Here is a 19204-nt window from a genome sequence, read left to right as displayed (position 1 = left end):
CAGACGAGTCACACTTAAAAGGCAAAACTAAAATAATGGGTGAGTTGCGTCTCTCTGGTCATTCACCGATGACTGCTCCCGGAGACAGCTTCGCCAATTTTGAGTAGCTGCTCCCATAGCGAAGAAACTTTCACTTGAATCTGACGGAGTTGCCAGTTTTGGACGGCGCCTGCAGAGTGTAAGAGAGCATGCAGTTAGGTTCATACGACATCGCAGACTTTCTCTAAAACACAGCTCTTCCCCAGACGAAGCTGTCTGTAAGACACTGTGCAGGTGACGGGGAGGAAAGGGTGCAGTTAAAGCGCTTGTAAGCGAATCTCTAAGCAGACGCCTGTACGACTGGCCTCTCGCAGTTAGCGCGTTCAATGTGGCGTGAGTCACTGGTCGGTCACGTCTTGTATTCATTTTGTGCGGCAACGAATACAGAGTCGCGCGAAGAGAAGCGACAGCTTGGGATTTTTCAATGAGCTTGAGAAAAGCGACACACCGGATTGCTATTGCCCATTTCTTGGCGGTTCCAAAAAGTTGGCTTCACTGTGCATCTATTTGCAATGTCAGTCACAACGTACTCAAGGAAATGAAAGGTGGCCCACCGGGGGCCGCAGTAAACAGAGATTAGGGCTCCAGAAAACGCTGTCGCACATGGAACATGTTAATCTGGATCTTAGGCGCAACCACTCCTACACTGCATGCATCCAACGAATTCCACTCCGGTGCAGACTTATTTGCCTGCGCCCAAATGTGCGTCAGGTGCAGGAGCCGCAATCTAGATTTTTTCTTCTCACAACTAGGAGAGAAAACGATTCACCGAAAAAGTTAACACATCAGCCACCACCTGTTTTCGCCCAGACAAATTGTGAAGACTGAAAAGAAAAAAAAAATCCAAGTGAACGCAGGGAACATGCCAAACCAAACGTAAGCAGTGAGGTTCCACACACAGAGAAGCGTATAACCACTACGTATAAGACGGCGCGATTTCAGATTAAATACTGCAACTTGTGGGTTTCTCAGTAGGCACAGGCCACTACCCACCGCGGGTTCGAGCTTCGCACGAGCCAAGGGCCCCGATCAGCCGTCACCACACGCGCCCTGGGGCACCGCTGCGGCGGCGTTCAACCTCTGAAGAGAGGAGAGCGGCTCGCCGCAAGAAACAGGCCTCCAAGTTCACAAAGGAGACGTTTATTGACGCCGTCCTCCAGCGGTACATACACACACTCAGCAGTCACCCCGTCCCGGGGCGCGCTCAGAGCAAGGCTCCGGTGCGCGCTCGGGGCAACAAGAGAAATGCGCGCCGCTAGCACGCCGCTGCAGGAGATTGTCCCCGCGGCAGTGCTGTGATCTCTCTCGTGTCGGTCGTTGGGCCGTTTGCGAGAGAGAGTGGGCAGTCAACGCAAGGTGCGCCTGTCAGAGGTCGTTGGACCCCTGGACAGGTTCGAGCCGCGGCGGATCAAGGACCCACGCTGGCGAGCTCGAGTATGAACTGGTCCGAACGGCAGAGGCCGGCCCGGACGAACAGTAACGTACGCACCTTACGCTGTCTCGGAGGGGTCTCCTCTCTCTGGGACCCGCTCGGAAGGTCGCGCGACCACCCCAAACGGGTCCCGAATTCCCGCCAAAAGTCACCAATGGCAAAGGCCCTTGGGAAGCCGGGGGCGGAGCTGCGGCCGAATGACAGCGATTAGCCACCAGCCGTCTCTCCGCCGCCCGAGGCGGGAGAAAGGGAACGAGGGCGACGCGGGATGCCGCGCAGACGCCACGGCGGGAGTCTAGCAGGCTTCCCACATCAAGAGGGCGACGCGGGATGCCGCGCAGACGCCACGGCGGGAGTCTAGCAGGCTTCCCACATGATGTGGGAAGCCTGCTAGACTCCCGCCGTGGCGTCTGCGCGGCATCCCGCGTCGCCCTCTTTCCCTTTCTTCCGCCTCGGGCGGCGGAGAGACGGCTGGTGGCTAATCGCTGTCATTCGGCCGCAGCTCCGCCCCCGGCTTCCCAAGGGCCTTTGCCATTGGTGACTTTTGGCGGGAATTCGGGACCCGTTTGGGGTGGTCGCGCGACCTTCCGAGCGGGTCCCAGAGAGAGGAGACCCCTCCGAGACAGCGTAAGGTGCGTACGTTACTGTTCGTCCGGGCCGGCCTCTGCCGTTCGGACCAGTTCATACTCGAGCTCGCCAGCGTGGGTCCTTGATCCGCCGCGGCTCGAACCTGTCCAGGGGTCCAACGACCTCTGACAGGCGCACCTTGCGTTGACTGCCCACTCTCTCTCGCAAACGGCCCAACGACCGACACGAGAGAGATCACAGCACTGCCGCGGGGACAATCTCCTGCAGCGGCGTGCTAGCGGCGCGCATTTCTCTTGTTGCCCCGAGCGCGCACCGGAGCCTTGCTCTGAGCGCGCCCCGGGACGGGGTGACTGCTGAGTGTGTGTATGTACCGCTGGAGGACGGCGTCAATAAACGTCTCCTTTGTGAACTTGGAGGCCTGTTTCTTGCGGCGAGCCGCTCTCCTCTCTTCAGAGGTTGAACGCCGCCGCAGCGGTGCCCCAGGGTGCGTGTGGTGACGGCTGATCGGGGCCCTTGGCTCGCGCGAAGCTCGAACCCGCGGTGGGTAGTGGCCTGTGCCTACTGAGAAACCCACAAACTGCAAACAATTGCATCTCAGAATCTAAACGATAAGGCGCGTTTGCATCAATCGAAGCACTCACCTTCAGCAGGGCCTTTTGCGGTCCCTTGGCCCTCATGGAAGCTATACTTGTCCCTTGCGCGCTCGTGTCCAAGTGAGGCCGTGCTCGGTCCTGCCGAGATGTTGGGACTTTCTTGGGTGCTGCCGAACGAGCACCTTTCGCTCGGGGGGCGCTCCTCAGCTCCTTCAAATCGGAGCGGCCCGTGTCGGCGTCAAACTTCGGTTTTGAGGGCTTGCTGGCCTCTGACATGGAGTCCTCCACCTTCTCCATTTCCTTCTTGCATCGATCCTTCTGCGACCGAGTACTCGGCGGTGAATACAGGTCGCCCGCTCCTGTCGCTGCCTTCCGAGGATTAGTCGCGTTCTCGGAGGGCTTGCGGGTGTTCGTCGACTGCTTGCTTGCTACTGCTTCTGCTCCGGCTATCGCTGTGGTCGGCTTGTGGTTGTCCGCGTACGTTTTCTTCATTTCTGTATGAAGACCGAAGGCTAACCAGGGCGCTGCAGTACACGAGATGATGTCACTGAAGGCTACTGCTTTGGATGCGCGGTGCGCCCAGTGGCACGAGCTTTTCTAGGACACATGCAGCGCCGCCTAGGATCGGAAGACCTTTTACGGTTTTGATCTCACCCTTTCATTATAGTTGAGTGGCTACGACTTTAATGATTGCGTTTCTGTCGTTGTCAAAAGGAAAACCCTATGTTGGCGACTTGCCAAGACTCGTGTGACGACGTCCCAATGTTGAAAAAGAAAAAAATTGAAGTGGACACAATTTACTTTCTATTTTTTCTTGCATGTAAAAGAAGAAATGTTCGGAAAATTGCCTCCTTGTGCATGCGCACAGTGGCTCGTTTTGCGGAAACAATGATGTGCACCGTTGAAGTCGAGCAGGTGGAGCCATTGTTAAGAAGAAAAAAAATGGATGTGGCACTTAAGCTCCGGCTTAAGGGTACGACCCGATAGCGTTAGTGGGTTAATGCCCATATATGCAGAATTGGCATCCTCTACAGAACATTCGTAGATCCCTCAAATTCCTCATACCCCTCTTGGCGAAGTGGCGCAGCGGTAAAATAAGCGATGCGCTACTGCACTGCGCATTGTTTGAGCTTGTGCGACCCAGGTTGCCCTTCGCGGGCAATCTGTCGCGACCAAACATTGCTTCATCTGTCACTCGCCAAGGTGCGCAGTTGGCTCACAATTGTGGTTGTCAGGTTGTGATGACGCCACAAGGTCACGTGCCCTATGTTGCTTACCTGCCTCCTAGGTTACTACTCTGGGGATTTTTCCTGGATTTTTCGCTCACCGTCAGTGACGACAACGCAGGATTTTGTGCGACACGAGCTCTTCTACGCTGACGCATTCGTATGGGATTTGAGCAAGGACAGATTACCTTGAAAGGGGGGGAAACTACTGCCCCTACTCTACTAAGCGAGAAATTTTCCACAGGCAAACGGCCTGGCCGCGCCACCCCCTTCTCTTTTATGACGAGAGCAGCTCGAAAATTGCATTCTGCAAAGGAGCATGCATGCTATGTATACGCTCCACAACGCACTTGGTTTTCGTCCTTTATATATAGTCTCTCCAATTTAAGAGGTGAAACCATACGTGTGCTGTAGCTACCGAATGGAAAATATGGTAGAAACTGGAATCACGTATAGGCTTTTCGTGATTTTTTCATGTTAATATCACTAATTGGAATAATCTCCCATGCGCAGCCATTCTTCTGCGAGCCATAAAATAGCATTTTTTGTTTAAAAATGGCTGGTGATTTCGCATTGCTAAGCAAGAAATATTGTTCGAAAGCAGTTTTTTGCACTCGGGCACAGCCGCCACGTACTGTACACGAGTGCGAGGGGCCGGCGGAGGAGCGCCGACGTTTCAGGCTGCAAAAAGTGGCGAGAGAGGAAAAGGCGCGAAGACGCTGAAATTCAAATTTTGACCTCAGATAACTAAGCTTCTACAAAACGCATTTAAAAATTCTTGCTGGACGATATTTGTGTAGTGGCGTCCTTTAGCATCCTAGGCACATGGCACCTTTGTTGAGCGCCCTTTTCACAGCCCCTTTAAGTCTGCAGTCAAGCTCCATCCACATTCAGGACCGCTGCACAGAATTCATCCACGACAAAAAAGTAGTTCGTTGTTAAAACTTTTCCGGTTGCCAAAAAGAAGCTAACCACCAGAAAAAAAAATTGTAAGCTCCACGATTTCTATATCTGGCTTCTTTAATAAAGCCGAACATTAAAAAAGCTTATTTCGTTTATTGTTATGATTGGCTAGCAGAGTAACACAGGAATCCGCCGCGGACCGTGGCCCATTGTTAACAACTGCTGTTTGTTTAAGTTGTATCCTACGTCAGCGAACCGACGCATGCTGGAATTAGCGGTCATTGTGTGGCGCAGCTCGCGTTCGCCCGTACTACCCATACCGCCGTACGCAGTGTCAGTGATGCAGTGCTAACACCTGTAACCGCGGTTCCGTGGAGATTATTGCGCAATCATTACATGAAGTGGTCGCACTCAAACGAAGAAGTAGAAGATTAGGAACCAAGAAGCGGACCTTAGGTTCTTCAAGGTGCCGAAAGTGGGCGTGAACGAATGTGGGAAGACACGGCTGTTGTCGGAAAGACGCCGGAGCGAATGGCTAGCGCGGATGAATCAAGAGGAAGGGCCTTGATTCAGACGTCGACAAGTGCCAAGTTTATTCACTGCACTTCATTTCAGGTCAACATGGAATTTATTTCAAACTTCATCCCGGAACGGTCGCACCTTGGCCACTTGTCAACAAGGCTTTCCGAGACAGTCCGAAGAGCGGTGGAGCAGTGCGCTGCGCAACAAAATATTAGCGCATCTCCACTAGAGTGCGGCTGCGCTCGAGCACCAGAATTGCCGGCGAAAAGGTGCTCCTGCCTGCGTTGAAAATTTGCTGTCTTCGCGCCGCATCGCACCGCTCGGACAAGTGTTCCCGCGTTTACATTGCCCCGCTGAAGTGTGTAGTAGTTATTTCTGGCCGGGGATAGTTGGCATCACTCATCACTTAAGTGCGTGCCCCGTATGCAATTTTCCTGCATGCTGAAATGTGCGACCGAACAAAGTTTAGCTGTAAATGTAGTTTCGTTTGATCTGACCACATCCAGATCGTGAACTCGCACTTTACTGGTCGAGTTGATTGCGAATCGTCGTAGTTATTTCAGCTCAATAATCCTCTTCCTTGTTTGCATGACCGAGTGCTGTGCGCTGAGAAAACCTTACGAAATGAATTTGTCCAGGGGCACCGGCTCAGCTTTTTGACGATTGCAATCAATATTGGGCGCCTAATTTGCATCTTGGCTACGGCGACGCCGGTGGCACGACCGATGCGAGCCGCTATGATCGGCAGAAGCGCCGGCGATTGGAGGCAAGCACACTGGTGACGCAGCAGTCACCGTCTTCAGCACAGAAATCTCCCTCATCAGGTGCAAAAACTTTGTTTTCGAGTCAACAGTAGTTTAGAACAGCGCATTATGACATCTAATCCATGACACAAAAGTGTTCATTGCAGCTCATGGCAACATCGCTGTACATCTCTCCGAGGAAGCTGCTGCTGCTGCTGCTGCTGGTTTCGCAAAGCCAAGAAGCAAAGGCTGACGCAGGTGAATGACTTGGCCCTTCTGTTGGCAAGGGGTTGTCAACAGCTAACACGCGAGCTTGCCTAGCGGCTATGTTGAAAAACCAGCTGTTAGCACGTACATTTACTTCTGCTTCGTTTTATATTCATTACTTGCGTTGTCCAGTAACACGAGTGTTCTGGTAGGGAAGCATGGCGGCAGCGTATAGAAGAGGGGGCAAATGATCAAGTGAAAACATTCGTATAGGAATAGCACACACGGGAGCTTCCTCCGTCGTCTTGTCTTTTCCCGCTGCAGTACAGCAGTGAACCCACTCCAATTCATCCAGTTTTTCATTCGTTCGCAATTCTAAGAGGCCAACGGGTGTAATTAGGCGTAAGAGAACTTCCTGTTGGGCTAGTTGGTAATTGATCATTGTAATTGAAAGACGCCAAAACTACACACACACACACACACACACAAGAGAAGAGAACGGGACAGAGCGCCCTTCGTTGCTCTAAAAACTTTTTTTCCGCCTTATACAAAGATATAGATGTTTCGCTGACGCCCAGACTGCCTTTCTTGCTGATATCGAACGCTTCAACCAGTTCTCTGGCTTTCACATTGCTACTCCTGGCAAGAATCCGCACTCTGCCCCGTTCTCTTTTCTTGTGTGCGTGTGTGGGGGGTTTTGGCGCTTTTCAATTACAGTAATTAGGCACGTCACTATAAATAAATGAACAAACAAGTGTTTTACCTTGCGCGACTCGAGTAAGCATGCCAATGATCTGAACTCGATGATGTTTACAGGCGTCACAGAAAGTCGGTGGCCAGGATTTTATGCAGAGGCGGTACACAACAACGGTTCCACGCAATTTACGTTTTTTTTTATTGCCATTTGCACGTGCACAAAAGATATGCACGCGCATGCAACGACGCAAAACATATGTATCAGTCGTGCGCCGCGGTGGCTCAGTGGCCATGGCGCTCGTCTGCTGACCCGAAAGTCGTGGGTTCGACCCCAGCCGTTGCGGTCGAATTTTGATGGAGGCGAAATTCTAGAGGCCCGTGTACTGTGAGATATCAGTGCGCGTTGAAGAACCCCAGGTGGTCGAAATTTCCGGAGCCTTCCACTACGGTGTGCCTCAAAGCTTGACTCGCTTCGGGACGTTAAACCCCCATAAATCAAAGCAAATCGAGATTTCCAACACGTGAAAATGTCGCGACTTGACTTTCGCTGCCGGCGCACTCGCGGCGTCGTTGGTTCCGCCGTTTTCTGGAGCCGCTGATGGCTCGAACACGTATGGTAAGAGTCCAAACTGTTCAAAACTGCTTGAATTATCCACAATTTCCAAAACGTAATTTTTAAGCCAGCTGAAGCAACGCGCTACGCAGCAACGCCGTCGGTGCTGGCCGGAGACCGCCGTGGATGACGTCACGACGGACCCGGGCAATCGCGAGCAACAGCGGGGTTCGTTCGGCGGCCTGAGGCGATGGGGCGCGTTTTCTCCTAAACAACAGCTTTTTGCGTGTATTTCCGCTCCTTTTGAATGTGAAATTGTTTGTCTCGGACAAAACACCCTAAAATGCCGCAGGGAACTCAATTTTTACGAAAAGTGCTTCAGCTTCCCTTTAACTTTGATAGCTCTGCCAGTTCTATTCTGTCTGTAGGGTTAGACGCTTTAATGCTTTCGCGTTTCTAATAAGATAATTCGTCCCCTCTTACCACTTCCTCGTTAATGGGATTCCACTTTACTAATTTCTTCTGTTCCCTCTTCAAGTCTATGCTAATTCGAAACCTTAACATTTTGTAGCCGCTGCAACGCACCTTTTCGAGCCCTTCCACATCCTGTATACGATGGTACGGTGAGCGCATATAGTATGAAGCCCGTCTCATTTTTAGTCTCACCATTGGCCTATGCCATAGCGCCTACCGCATGGTCTCCGGCCTGCTTCTTGTCTACCTTCACACTAAAGTCCCCCATCAGTACAGCGTACTGTGAGTTTACTTTGCTTATTGCCGATTACACTTTTTCATAGAACAAATATGTAAAAATTGTTTTTTCAGGAAAGGAGATGACGCAGTAACTGTGGCACGTATATCGCTGGACAGGCGAACCGCGCCGTGAGGAAGGAATAAAGCAGGGAGTGAAAGAAAAAATTACGAAATAGGTGCCGTAGTGAAGGTCTCCGGAATAATCTCGACTACCTAGGAATTTTTAACGTAGACTGACATTGCACAGCACACGGGCGCCTTTTGCGTTTCGCCTCCACCGAAACGCGGCCGCCGCGGTCGGGTTCGAACCCAGGTCCCCGCGGAAAAATTCCCCGACCAGATTTCTGACACATAGCCACCTATGACCGCTGTCGATCAGCCCCGGGCTTTTATGCGTCCCAGCACAAACAGCACAGCTAGGTATATAGGATAGCTGAGCTCTTTGAGGAGCTGTCGGGCATTCAAGGGGATGTCATATGGCTTAGGGGAGTTAAGGAGACAGATGAACATAGGAGGATATGCCGACATTTTTTAGCACGCAGCTGTCAGTCATGACACACTAATTGCAGGCTAACTATTATATAAGCAAGTGCCTTTTGCATAAGCTTCTACGACCTGCATGCCAAATGAAAGCAGCAGCGGCGCCGTCTGCTCGGGTCGGCGCAAATGGCCTCAGCGAGGCGCGTTGTCTGTACCTATACCATGGCACTCAAAAGAGATGGGTTCGAATCCCAGTAAAACCTACGGGCTACCTTTGCTCTTGGTTCTGTATTTCTCGCTCTGTGACAGATGGCGGAGAGACAAAAGTATGAGGACACAGAGAGCCGTAAATGTAGCCGTTACTTTCTTCAGCAAACGCTAGAACATGAACGGACATGGCATAGCTCGAATAGGCAGCCGAAAATGAAACAGACTGCATTTTGTGCGCCAAGCCCTACATTGTGCAGGATGTAGGGTGGAAATTATGAACGACGTCGTGGCAGAGGCAGCGCTTTTGCGCACTGAGCTATTACATAACCCTGCGATGACGTAAGAATCGAGATATTCAAGCCACGAATGATCTATTTTGCGTACTGGAACTGCACTTGAGGAAGATGACTGGCTTTTTTCGTCATTCTCAGGAAGTTCCCACTTACTGAAAAAAAAAAAAATACATCTCGAAAACGCCACAAGTTTCAAATGAGGTGAAATTCAAATTTTTTTTTCTCCGCGACTATAAGGTACATCTTGAAATTCGCAGGATAGATAATAATCTAAGTGTTCATAAACTGTACCGACTTCCATTGCCATATGAGGTAGGGAAACGCAAGAAACGTTGCCCTAAATCAGGCATTCTTGAAAATAGTAGTGTTCAAAAATGAAGGAAAAACCCATTTAATATGTCTGTAGAAGGAGGCGAAACATAATACGAAAGAAAATGTTGGATGATGTTGTTTGTAACAACGTTATCCAATATCAAACCTCTAGCTTCTCGAGCATCAACAGGAGCGCCTAAATGAAGGTGACGAAACAGCAAATCCACCCTCCGCTGCTCTAAATTTCCCCCAAATGCCAATACTGAGACCTTTTCCTTCAAGAAAGAGCATACCTAATTACATTTTATGGACGAACACCCATCTGTGACGTAAGCAGGGTTCGGGGGCGCCGCTATCACCGGGTGCAGATAACAGATGGGGATGCATGTGGTCCATAGGAAGACATGTGTAAACAAGTTTTTTATGTAATTTTCTTACTCTACAGTGCACCTATTATGCCGTGCATGTCCCCAGACCCTCGCTTTGTCGTTCCGCTCCAGACAAACCCTGGCTGGCTCATTTTTTTTTCTAATTCGTGTTTGATTTAAAAATACATTTGGGGTTCCTTTTTAAGCCCCATTTATTTATTTTGATCGGTTTAATCCTGTGACAGCTATGCTGGAGCAGACATTCCCTCAATTTTTTCTAACATTTTCTTTTCGCTTTTACTTATCAGAGAGACTCCAAAATGAATAATTAGTGCCGTCCTCCTTCGTTAACAAAAGGCGATATGAGGCTAAAATAGAATGGAGATTTGTAAAACGTCTCTGGGAGCACATATTGAAATGTTTTGCAAATGAATTAGCTTTGAGATGAACTTTTACACTTCCATGTTATGTTGTAGGACGTAGTCAGCTTTTCTGTAACGACAGAAAACCTCATAGCTGCACTGCGAGATCAGAGAATTACATTCAAAGCTATTGTTTACATGCGTTCATAAGGGCTGCATTCTCAGCTGTTACCCGCACGCGGCAGTAGGGGCGCCACGGAATCCTACTTACGTCACAGATTGGCGTTTGTCCGTGAAAATGTAATTAGGTATGCTATCTATTGAAGATAAAGTTCTTAATCTCGGCATTTAGGAAAATTTAGGGTAGCGGAGGGCGAATTGGCTGCTTTGGCACCTTAATTTGAGACGTTCCTTTCTATGCTCGAGACGGTACAGGTTTGAGCTTGAATAACATTGTTAGAAACAGCATAGTGCCACATGTTTGTTCGTATTCTCTTTCGCCTGCTTTCGGAGACAAATTTCAGAAGTTTAAAAAAAAATGGAATGGTTTTTCCTTAGATTTTTGAAAAAGTACAATGTTAAAACATAACAGATTTAGGGCAATGTTTTATGCGTTTCCTTGCCTTATATAGCAATGAAATGCGGTGAAGTTTTTTCGATGGTTTTCTAACTTGCGAATTTGAAGATGTACCTTATAGCCGCAGAGATGTAAACTCCTGAATATAGCCTCATATGAAACTGTTGGAGTTCTTGAGATTTTTGATAGGAAGTGATAGCCTCCTCACAATGGCGAAAGTGCACGCAAAATACATCCGTCATGGCTTGAATGGCTTGATTCTTACGTGATTGGAAAGTTGCGAAAACACTGCCTGTCATGACGTCTTTCATAACTTTTTCTGTCTCTATGTAATAGCGTTTTCACAAAAATGAAATAAACTATTGAGCTGTCGAATAATCAGTGCGTAATATAAAAAATAATAAAAAATCATACTTTGAGGTATTTAGGCAGTTTGATCTCTCGTTTAGTCAACGTGCTCCATTTTTTTTGGCCTTTAAACGCGTCTCCCCAGCGTGAAGTGCGGTGTTGTGCTCGTGCTCCCTTCCTGCTGTTGAGTTCGGCGAATTTCGACATGGGGGATGATTCCCTGAAAACCACCGCGAAGGTGAATGAGCCCTCTGGAAGAAACGTGGCTGCAGGAAAGTCAGATGCAGCGACGATAATAGCGGCCCCACGTATTCGAACAGGCCATCAGACGACGAAGTACAAGATCAGTGTTGTCCTCTTCAGTCACGCTGGGGTTGAACAATTGCCCGAGTGCCGCACCTTCGACAGAGGTTCCGCGTTTCGGTCATCAGTACAATATCTTTCAACCCCTGCTGGGAGACAGCCCGCATTCCTGTGTCACGCAGGCGCCTTCCGGTTCCAGGTTGAACAATTGCCCGAGAGCTTCGCCTTCGACAGAGGTTCCGCGTTCCGGTCCTCAGTACAAGATATTTCAGCCCCTGCTGGGAGACAGCCCGCATTCCTGTGTCAGGCAGGCGCCTTCCGGTTCCACATGGGCGCAGTCGGGACCCACGTGCGCGCCCACCTGGAGGCTGCGTGGACGACAACGTGACCGGGTACTGTTCCCTTTCCCTCGACCGAGCTGCGAGGGAACATCAGGACCGCCCTGCCGTGGGTGGTACCATCAGTGCCATAGTGTGATTGGACATCCTTCTTCACTGTATTCCCCAGCTAAAGATCTGGGGAATACGAAGAGTATTTAACGAGCTGCTGGTTTGGTACCAGAAGAGAGCCCCCTTCTTGAGAGATACCCTTTGCTGGGAGAGACTCCCGACTGCCAAGAAGCTCCCTTTACTGAGAGGCACTCTCAGTTGCCCTTACTTGTACATTATGTAAATAGTCTTTGTATAAAGTTTTCCAAGTTTTATTCCTCCGATCGTCCTCGTCTCTTCTCCGACCCAGTCACGCTACCTGAATCCCAACAACAGGTGGCAGCGGTAGGATGCAGCTACTAGTGTTCCTGTATATGCTCCCTCCGGAAGCATATACAGGAACACTAGCTGCTACATGAACCCCAACAGCGGCTGTACTATTTCCGGCGCGTCTCGCGCGTTGTTTGCTGCACGGGCTCATTTTTCGGGCATAGTTCCACGTTCGATATCAAGAACCGCAATGGCGATTAAGAAGTTTTAAATCCTGGGCTCGCCTGCGATCATGAATGCCTCCGATTACGCCATATGATATTTAAAACCGAAAATTTAAAAAACAATGACGGCCGATTCAGTGCGGTTAGGCACAATGCGAATTAGGTGCTCTAGCTTTTCGGTTTTCATTTCGGTCTCGGTTCGAGGCTCGGTTTTCAAGGTCAAGCAGGATTCAGGCAAAGATCGGAGAAATCGATGAGCGGGGGCCTTAATGCTAGCCCACTAAAAAATTATGGGGCCTCTTAACGAGCCTGAATAGAGGGTAGTAGGATAGCGGTGTGTCCTGGATCCGTTGCGCACGGATGTAAGTAGGTGAAGAAGGCGACATACAAAGCACAGCGCGAGAGGCTGGCACTCAAACACGCGGGATGTTCGGCTGCGGCGATAGTGTAGTGGTCTAATGCAGCGGCTGCATGTTTTTGGGCAGAGGACGGTTTATGAAGTGTTCGTGCACGTGTCTTGACTACGATAAGGAAAGAAGAAACGGTAAGGCACAAAAACTTCACGAAAGATTTTTAGTTTAGAAAGACAAGGCGCACGTGGGCCTGGAAGTCGTCGATCAACGAGGTTCTCCACTTGCATCGGCGACGATCGATAAAACAAAATTGCCGAAAGAGACTCGAAGAAGCTGCCGTAGCTTTAGCCATTATACCTCCACAACTTCCAAATACATAATCAGCGACGCTAAGACAGCAATTCGAAATTTTGTCAAAGGAAGGACCCACTCCGCAGCCATGAAAATCTTAGAAAAAATCTCCAATACCCACCAGACCACATTGATCTGGGTCCCCGCCTATTCAGACCATCCTGGAAACGAGGCGGCGCACCAATTTGCCCGAGGATTGGTAATTAACCGGAATGTGCACTACCCCGAGCTCAGGTCTGCCAAAGGGCGAATGACATCCTACAAATAAATTACAACTCAGTTCCAGAAAGAAAGACAAATCTTTCCAGAACCCCACAGATCTCTAAGTAATGCACAATTCATTTGGCGGCAGCTCCAAACAGACACTTTCTTCAGTCCGTACATGTACTCCATATGGTTCCCAGAGCAGTTCGGCCCCGTCTGTTCTCTCTGCGGGCACCAAAGGGCAGACACACCACACATCCTATACCCATGTATAACCAAGACAAGTCATCGAAGAGTCTGGAGCTCTCTACCCAATCGCAGTGGGAGGCCGCGCTGCTTAGCTTGGCTCCGGAGGTTCAACTCCGAGTCGCGGAGCGGGCCGAACAGGTCGCCGAACGACACCATCGGTCGGCCACCTGGAGCCCCCCGCGGAGAGGGGAACACCACCCTAACCCGCGCCTAAGGTCTCTTTTTTATTAAAGTTTACCTCTTCCTTCCCCTCCTAATGCAGTGGCCAGCGAACGTGATCAGTTCGCGGCTCAGTTGATTAGTAAATAATAAATAGCTAATCCTGTTTTAATAACATAATACTAGGACATTATGTCTGCCATGCCGTACAATCCGCCTGAAGAGACCAAATTGTTCTGTCTTTCGTGACTTTTTTAAGGCAAAATCTGTAATAATAAAAACAAAAAACGGTAGGGTTTTACCGTAGTTCAACCAATTAGGACGTGCGAAAGCCCTCGAGGCAACGTCGCCTCAAAGGCAACCGCTTGCAAAATCCTATCGGCAGCCGAGCCGCGGTTGCGCGCGTTGACGGAGCAGCTGCGCAAGGACTCTGCCGCTGGCGCTCCGTCAAAGGTCAAAGGTTGAGGCTTCACACATACTCTCCACTTTTCAGCTTTTCTAGTGAAGTAGTGCTTTTCGCACTAAAACACCCTGTACGACCGATAACATTACAGGCGGCATGAAATATTTGCCGACGCTCTGTACTGAAAACAGTAGTGCTGGTGCTGAGTGATCGCACTTAGTCACGCAAGAAGCCTGGGATGCCCGAGAGGCGCACCTTCGACGAGTGCGCATCCGATCGACGCAGGCACCTACGTGATAAAACCATTGGCCGTTAACATGGCGGCTACGAAGTGCATGTTGTCGACGTCAGCACCCGCTGAGGCCGGCTTGTTCGGCGAACAGCACCGCCACGCGCCCGCGAGTGATCCGCGAAACGCCGCGAAGGGAGCGGCCTTTTCGGCGGCCAGTAGCGTCCCTGCCTAAGAAGATCGTCGCACAAGCCGCAATTCGCGAACAATGGTAGCGAGCAGTTTACCGCACGCTGACACCACGCGCGGCGCACGTCGAGGTGACCACTCCCGGCGCAGGGCCGCGGACCGATGCCAGGCTATGGCGCTCCCAGTGGACACGGTGAAAAGTAGGAAGAAGGAAGCGCTTTTCTTTTCCGTCCCCCTCCCCCCTTTTTTTTGAGCCAGGAAAGGCGGTCGCAGGCCCGAAAGAACGATGGCTGCGCAAGGAAAAGCAAGTTGATCCCGGTGCACGACATTGACGCGAGGAGCGTTGGCTCTTCGCGGCTTCGAGGAACGCCGTTCGAGTCCTGACGCCGTCGCGGTTCCTGTACGTCAGACGGCGCGCGTCGCACGAAACCTGGCCTCATCGAGCGCGCGCGAGCTTCGAGAGCGCCACGGCGTTGTCGGTCGCGGAACGTCAAGCCGCGCCAGGTCGGGCTTCGCGGAACTGCCTCCGTGACGTCACGCCAGTCGGCCCTCGCTTATATTACGCGTTGACTCGGGCCGCCTGAGCTCGAAGCAATTTAGACCAAATTTAGTCTGAAGCCTGGCTGCAACTTTTTCTTCCGGTAATGTATCAAGCGAGCGAGAGGGGGAAATAGAGGCGCCCTCCCGACACCGGCGCGAGAGGTTTGTTTTCGTGGGCGAAGGCCTCGACTCTGCACACAGAGTCGAACGACGCGAGCTGGATTTCCAGCGTTCCCCGCGGTTTAGTGCGAAAACATGCCACTGCTGCGCGCCATCCACGTCGACGCCTTTGTACACGGCGGGAGCGTAAATCTGCGATAAGTCGTATAAACGGGTCGTATGCACAACAACCAAAGCGGATTTACTTTTCGGCGTGAAAATAATACGCTGTAATTGGCCGCTCGTGTATACAGACGTCCGCTGTGCAGCGAGGTTCAGGAGTATGTAAATAAAGACAGCTTAAACACACAACTATGCGGGGGAAGATTATCAGTAATACGACGGCACAAAACAATGCGGACGTGCACTTCTCTCGACCTCATGTGACTGCACCACGTCAGTGTAAATGAGCATGACGGCAAGCTATTTGACAGAAAGCCTTGCAAAAATTTTCAAGAATGCATTATTTTATATAGGATAACTGACAGTCACGTAGTGAATAGTATTAGCATATTAGTCGCAGCCAGTGCCCACAAGCAACATTTCAGTAACTGTGTGTGGCTTAGGAAGGTTTCACGCCGACTTCTCCGTCGATCAATTAATGATGGGAAATGGATATTGATTACTGAGCATGCGCAGTGGCGTCGTGGGCGCCGCCACAAAAGCCAGTCCATGTGAGCTCCGGTATGTCGTAGTCGGTCACGCTGGCTAAGTCCTCTTGGCAGTCGAGTGTCCCCACAACCAAGCAGAGGATAGCAGAGGCCCTGTATGCATGGACGAAAAGCAGCGGAGCATTAGTGCTTGGAAACAGGTTGCAAGGTCTAAAAAAACAGCAGAAGAAAAGGTAGGAAAATCAAAAGTAAGGCAAGCAGAAAATGGAAGCTCACCGGTAGAAATTGTGCGGCTAGCGGAAGGGTGTGCCACCAGAGCTGAACGATGGGGGCACCGTCTGCTTCTGGAACACGTATCCGCCGCTCTTCTCCATCCGGTTCGACTCTGCGGCGGCCTTCCTCTGGCCGGCTTGCACATTGGCCTCCTGTGTGCATCTGCTCTGCTCGACGGACTGCGGGCCCGACGTCAGCGCACCGAACCACATCGGGTCCGTGTTCTGGATGCCTCGCATGATCTCCTTGGGGACCGGGTACTCGTCGACAAGGCACTCCTCTTCGTGGAGGGACGCCGTGGTCGACTCCATGCCTTGCTCTGGCGCCTTGATGGAGGTTGAAGATGACGGAAACGGCGCGCCATGCAATTCTCGCCGGACACTGCTGGCCCTGGCGGTCAGTGTCAACCTGGTCCGAATCGAACACGTCCAGGAGCACGGCCTTCGTCGTCTTCTGTCGCGCGCCTTCGGCTCTGGCCTCCGACGGTCGTCGTCGTTTTCTTCTATCAGCCTCTGACTCCGGACCCCCAGGAGCGGAATAATAAAGGCGCGGCGAGGAATAAACCTGGGTTCCTGCTCTCAGCTTGAGCGCACATCTACGTTCCTCGGCCTCGATAACCAAATTTCCGCATGGATCGCACTTTTTTCCTCGGTGGAGCGAGTGAGCGTTTTTTTTTTATCACTCTTTTTAGAAACGAGCTCGACCTCTGAGAACGATAGATACGCGCAAGATGTTTTCTATCTTCCCAAGACCACCCTCTGTCACAATTCTCCACGCTTGTCCCTCGGACATTCCCTCGACAGATCTGCAGACTCCGAGCGGTACCCCGACCCCAATGGATCGCCGTGCTCCAAAGGCTCGTGGCCACCTGGCGGGCCTAACCCCCCACCCCACCCATTCCACCAAAATTTATGAACAAAAATTGTTTCGATCTCTCTCTCTCTCTGCTTTTCTGCCTTGCTCAAAGACCTTGTTTTGCTTGGCCAATTTCACTCCTGCTTTGCTATCTCTTTCTCTACATGTCACCTTTTCGTCTGCTTCCATTCAGCGCTTGCCCTGAGCACCCTTTCTTTTCAGTGCTGTCATGTCGTTCGCGAAGTTCGTTACGAGATCAGGGTGGAAATCAAAATATATCTTGCTTTATATTGACAGGATCAAAAGCCTGGTATGATCGGTATAAACTAATTTTAACTTGGTACTGAAAATCGCGTAAAACGGGATAAAACGATGGTATACGGTGGAACTCGATCGGTACCCTAGTACCCACTATGACCACATAGAGGTATCTTAGTCTTGCTATGGTTAAATTCATGAAGTTTCCTAATGAAAAATATAGGGTCACTCTTGATTACATCAAGGATCCTAGTGTGAAAAATTGAGCTGGAAAGCGTGTTTGCCTTCACATCAGCGAAAAAGAGAGAGCACTCAGCATGCCAGCGCGTTACGCATACGTGCGTAGAATACTGCAGAAGCGCGTAAGGATTAGCGCACAAGTAATATAGCAGTCCTGAAGGCATATGACAACACTGCAAGATTACAAGGGTCTCCATTGATGAAGTTTACCTTTTCTTTCTTTTTATTCTGCAGTGTTTATAACGCAACCGCGCGGGATTTGGACACCAAGCTTTCTGTTGTGAAGAAAAAATTAGGTCTTTTAAAATCCGCTTTTGCTATTATAAAATCGAATACACGCCCCATCGCAACTGGGGCGTGCCTCCAACTTCATATTTCAAGAACAGCGCCGATTGTTATAAAAGCGGCATTGTTTGCCCCAGCATGAACAGAAAAATTCTGTAAACAAGCACAGTGATCGAGATCAAAACCGCATAAAGTGTATCACAGTTAATGACTCTGAACGCAAAACATTTGCAAGATAACTTTATCAAAGCTATGAGCGCATTGTGATATTAGGCAGCGAAACTGACAATGTCGTACTACAGAGCACTGCGGAATCAACCGCAGCTAGCGTCAATAAGCGAGAGTGCAGTAGTCACGCGAAAGATAGGAACGTTCTCTCTTCACCTTCTCCGTTATTTAGTTACTGATGAAAAATCGCTATTACAAATGATTGAGCATGCGCAGTGGCGCCGTGAACGCCGCCGCAAGAGTCAGAGTCCGTAAACGCGGAAGTTCCACTCAGTCGGCCCCGCTAGCCGTTAGCCGCTTGTCGAACCGCGACTCCATGGTCAAGCAAGAGGTGGAGGCCTTTTCTGCATGAAAAAAATGTCACTGGGACATGAGCGTGCGCAAGGAAAGGGGGAACGCTAAAAAATGCACAGTGAACACAAGAAAAGTGAAAAGGAGAATAAGCGACATAAACAAAAAATATACGCACGCTGGTAGATATCATGTGTCCCACAGAAGTGCATGCCACCAGAGCTAATCGGTGGGGGCACCGTCTGGTTCTGGAACACGTATCCGCCGCTCTCCTCGATCCGCCTCGTCTCTACGGCGGCCTTTTTCTGGCCGGCCAGCACGCGGACCTCCTGTGCGGACTTGTTCTGCTCGACGGACTGCGGGCCCGACGTCAGCGCACCGAACCACATCGGGTCCGTGTTCTGGATGCCTCACATGACCTCCTTGGGGACCGGGTACTCGTCGACAGGGCACTGCTTTTTGTCGAAGGGCGTCGTGGTCGACTCAATGCCTTGCTCGGGCTTGAGGCTGTCGTCATGAGTGCAGGCTGAGGATGCAGGAGACAATGTGTAGTGCCAGCCTCGCTGGGCGGTGCTAGCTAAGCCTCGTCGGCAACCTCATCCTGGTTCTAATCGAACACGCCTAACAGCGCTTCGTCTTCTTCTGTCCCGCGGCCGGCCTCCGACGGTCGTCGTCGTCTTTTGTGAGCCTCTGGTTCCGTTTCCTCGAGATGATGTTCGGCGCGAATAAAGGTTGTTTGTATGCAGTGCTATATTTTTGGGCCCTGCATGCAGCCACACTTCCTCGGTGGCCGTGTTCTTCCCCCGGGGGTTGGCGACGTGAGCCCATTTTTCACAGCCTGATTGATTAGCAGCGTGATTTCTGAGAGCTTGTTTTCCGTCGCAACTTTTTCTCGTG

At 50.7% G+C, this 19204-nt stretch overlaps 1 protein-coding gene across 1 annotated transcript; it reads right to left on the bottom strand.

The window, feature by feature from the left end:
- Positions 1 to 18181: 18181 nt before the first annotated feature.
- Positions 18182 to 18916, bottom strand: LOC144102766 (importin-7-like). The gene is made up of 2 exons (XM_077635941.1): positions 18486 to 18916; positions 18182 to 18360 (listed from the first exon to the last, which is right to left on the bottom strand). Exons 1-2 carry the CDS (start codon positions 18694 to 18696, stop codon positions 18287 to 18289), a joined length of 285 nt encoding a protein of 94 aa, XP_077492067.1. The 5' UTR covers positions 18697 to 18916; the 3' UTR covers positions 18182 to 18286.
- Positions 18917 to 19204: the final 288 nt, after the last annotated feature.

The sequence above is a fragment of the Amblyomma americanum genome, chromosome 1 (genome assembly GCF_052857255.1).
Source record: "Amblyomma americanum isolate KBUSLIRL-KWMA chromosome 1, ASM5285725v1, whole genome shotgun sequence".
Classification (NCBI taxonomy): Eukaryota; Metazoa; Arthropoda; class Arachnida; order Ixodida; family Ixodidae; genus Amblyomma; species Amblyomma americanum.
The sequence above is the reverse complement of the archived record's forward strand: the minus strand, read 5'-3'. Positions and strand labels throughout refer to the sequence as shown.